The sequence below is a fragment of the Arachis ipaensis genome, chromosome B08 (genome assembly GCF_000816755.2).
Source record: "Arachis ipaensis cultivar K30076 chromosome B08, Araip1.1, whole genome shotgun sequence".
Taxonomy (NCBI): domain Eukaryota; kingdom Viridiplantae; phylum Streptophyta; class Magnoliopsida; order Fabales; family Fabaceae; genus Arachis; species Arachis ipaensis.
Window position 1 is genome coordinate 11,004,257 of NC_029792.2, and position 4,055 is coordinate 11,008,311.

General features: G+C 31.4%; 1 protein-coding gene across 1 annotated transcript in view; it reads left to right on the forward strand.

Annotated features, from left to right (window-relative positions):
• The window catches only part of LOC107614190 (basic leucine zipper 34), a 3,345-nt gene continuing 1,144 nt past the window's right edge, over positions 1,855-4,055 (forward strand). The window contains exons 1-3 of the mRNA XM_016316423.2: positions 1,855-2,768; positions 3,010-3,100; positions 3,208-3,334. Coding sequence (XP_016171909.1) covers positions 2,164-2,768; positions 3,010-3,100; positions 3,208-3,334 — 823 coding nt within the window. The 5' untranslated portion in view covers positions 1,855-2,163. The remainder of the gene's footprint in view (positions 2,769-3,009; positions 3,101-3,207; positions 3,335-4,055) is intronic.

Below are 4,055 nucleotides of genomic sequence, written 5' to 3' on the forward strand. Positions count from 1 at the left end.
ATGTTAGGAGACCAGTAATTTTTGTGATTAGTAGTCATTAAATAACCATCAATGATAATTTAATAATGTGAGATTGGTGTGAAATTTTATCTAATGAGTCACATTTCTCTACTGATTACATGTATGCTGGTCAAAATTCAATAAAATTACTGGTTTTCTAGACTTTTTCTATATTTTTATATTAATGGCTGAATTTGGAGTACATATAGCATGGTGGTAAAATAATACATTGATTGCGGTTAAGATAAGATGAATGGAAGAAGGTACCTCGAAACACAGGCACACGCAGAGAGAAAGAAAGGAAGAAAGAAAGAAAGCATATACCCTACATGTGGGAATGCTTTGAGAAGAAAGCAAAGAAAGAAACCACTTCACAGCTCATGTATCGTCTCAATTATTCCACTGCTTATCCTAATTACTTCATTAAACTAATACCCTTGCACCCATATATATATATATATATATATAGGCACCACTAATAGAGTATAAAATCTTATGCACATGGGGTTTGTTCTCCTCACATATAGATAAAGATCATTATCACATTCATAGAGGCATATGATTTCAGCAATCACTAATCCCATCAAGTGGGGCTGTCTTGTCTTACCTTTTGTCTTAAGACACGGTCTTTAAAATTTCATCAACAGTAACCTAACGTGATGTATGGCCACCTTATTTTTAGCAACATAATAAGACACATCTTTTTCTTTTCTCCAGTAACTTGTAATTAATTAATTATAGGCGGCATTGCAAGCCAACCATTTCCAATTTAAGATATTTTCTCCAACCTTTAATTAGCACTCGAAGAATATTCAAAAATTTGTTAGTACTTAGTAAATTGATATGCGTAATAATATAGGCTTTTGACATACATACATACCTTGTTTGACTGTGTTATGTTAATGTTACACAAGCATATATATGCAGACCAAAATGATGCACAAAATGAAAGCAATGTTGTTAAGATAAGGGATATGAAAAAGGGAGCAATGTGGAGTAGTAAAGAGAAGGTCACAAGGGGCACGTGGTGGATGATTCCTCCCACTAGCTAATAGCTATTAAATCTACTGGCGACTTTCAAGCAATACCGTTGAGGCTTCAGAGACCCCCCTCCCCTCCCTTCCACAGCTGTTTATAGCTGTCCAATCCCATGTGACATTCCACTCCCACTCCCACTCCCACAACATTACACCATATCCTATGCTATCTTTATTTAAGAGTGGAAATTTACATGCAGTTATTTTCATATGAAATTAATATTTAAAAATAATTAAATAATTTGACAAATTTAATTAAATTATCATTTACAATCTTGTATAAAGACAACTACACGTGAATTTTTACCTTATTTAAATCATAAATTAATAACATGCATATATTTATTACAATTATATTATGTACATAAAAAAACATTCATTCTTATATTGTTTTTTTTCACATTTAAAAAAATTTACACAAAAAATATATAATTTATACTTGTATTTATTAAAATTTATACACATAAATTAATATAATTTGTATGGTGGAAACTCAGGTGCAGTTGATTTCACCTGAAGTTGATAACTGAGAGTCGTTAGATGATTTGACTTATTTGACTAAATTTTCATCTAACGGCATCAACTTCACATGAAGTCAACTTTACCTAAGTTTTCACCAATTTGTATTTATATTTATTAGAATTTATTCTTATGAATTAATAATATTTATTTATTAAAAAAATTTGGTCTGTTAAAATTGCTAAAAACTGTTAATTCCAAAATTTTTTTAATATATATATAAATTTAGTGGTTAATTTTGAGTATATAAATAATATTATAAGAAATTGATTATATATGGTGTGCTTGTAGTTCTTGTGGCTTTATATCTTTCTGTGTGACATTCCCTGCAATGGGGGATATTATTATTCTAGTATAAATATTCAATTTTGGGTTTCCTTTTTTCTTTCTATCTCTCATCCTTGATCTCCCATTGACACATTTATATGCAAATGTTGTTAGGGAGACTGCAACGACGTCAACCACATCATCAACAATAACAATAATAACAGCCACAACCAACCAACAACAAAAACAACTATCTCCTCCTCTTCTTCTTTGAAATAATTCTTAGATTTTTATATATTTTGAAAATATATCTCGCACATTCTTTCATCCACACTCATCAATGGCGCAATTGCCTCCCAAGATTCCAAATATGTCGCCAACCTGGCCGGACTTCCCTTCCCCTCAGAAAATGCCACCGCCGTCTCTCAATGCAAGCCAATATCAGCTTCCTCAGAACCCGTCCTGGGTGGACGAGTTCCTAGACTTCTCCTCTGCCAGACGAGGCGCGCATCGCAGGTCGGTGAGCGACTCGATCACCTTCCTGGAGGTGCCGTTGCTGGCAGGGGAAAATTGTCGCGGGGACGGTGCCGTCCCCCCAAGGGATAATGAGGAGAGTGAATTCGAAAAGTTCGACGATGAACAATTCATGTCGATGTTCACGGACGAGATTGCTAATGGTGGGGGTATTCCGATGCCGCCAACGATGTCGTCTTCAAACACTACAAGCGACGAGAAAGAAACGAGTTACCAGAATGAGGTTAATGTGAAGAAGAATTCGAAGGATGAGCAAGAACAGGAAATGAAATTGAATTTGAAGAATGAAGCAGATGAGGTTGAAAGCCAATGTAAAGTGGAAGAAGAAAGTAATAATGCGCTGCCTTCAAACAACACCAACAATCTTGCTTCTTCCAATGACCGAATTACTGATCCCAAGAGAGTCAAAAGGTACATCAATATTCTCATTTTACACATTATATTCATCCATTTACTTTCATGCTGCTAGTCATAATTTTAATTTTTAACTTATTATTCATCTACAAAATATTTTTACTTAAATATAATAATAAAATTTATTGATTAAATTTTTATATTTTTTATATTAAAAATTTTTCTCCTAAGATATGAAAATTGCTTTACTTTACATTTTTATGATTTTAACTTAAAATTTTTGTTTGTTTTGTATTAGAATTTTGGCAAATAGACAATCTGCACAAAGATCGAGAGTGAGAAAGCTGCAATACATATCAGAATTAGAGAGGAGTGTAACTTCATTACAGGTGAGTTATTTATTGCAGCACATAATTTAGCACCAATAATACATAATATTGACTTATATTATTAGAAGGTTGACTTTGTTTTTTGTTTGCGTTGACCAAAATTGAAGGCGGAAGTTTCAGTGCTGTCACCACGGGTTGCATTCTTAGATCATCAGCGTTTGCTTCTAAATGTTGACAATAGTGCTATTAAGCAAAGAATCGCCGCCCTTGCCCAAGACAAGATTTTCAAAGATGGTAATTTCTTCATCAACTGTTCATTACTATTTATAAGGGTAATATTAGGTAGACAAAAAAAAAATAGCTAGAACTTGTTTTATTTAATATTAATTAATTGTTATAATAATTAATGAATGTTAAATAAGACAAATTATGACTGTTTTTAACTGATTTTCTTTGGTTACCAAACATTTTCTAATAATTATTATACATGCTATAAATAGATTTGCATTCATTTATTTAACTCCTCTTAGGGTGGAAGCTACTAGCTAGCTAGCTAGCTAATTATAGTTATCTTTTATTTAATATATATGGTTAATGTATGTAGGGAGCAATAATAGATCAGATCAATAATAAGCATTAAGTAATAATTAAAAGCTACTTGTTCTTGTATATATAATACAATTAGATTTGGATCTTCCAAAGTTTGAATTTTACTTTAGAAAATAAAGTATGATTTCTCACCATTAATTTTATAAATGGGATCAATAATAAATATAAAAAAAAACTATTTAAAAATAAAAAATCACACTTTATTCTTTAAAGTAAAATCCAAATTTTGGAGAATTTAAATCCAATACAATTAGTCATAATGTTTTAAGATATATGTGGTGGGTGGATGTTATCAGCTCCAGTACTTTTATTGCCTATAGTATAATAATAGTAGATTAGTAGGATCCACATTATTTATCTTTCTACTTAATTTTTAAACTAAATTATATGATCAACTAACCATCAT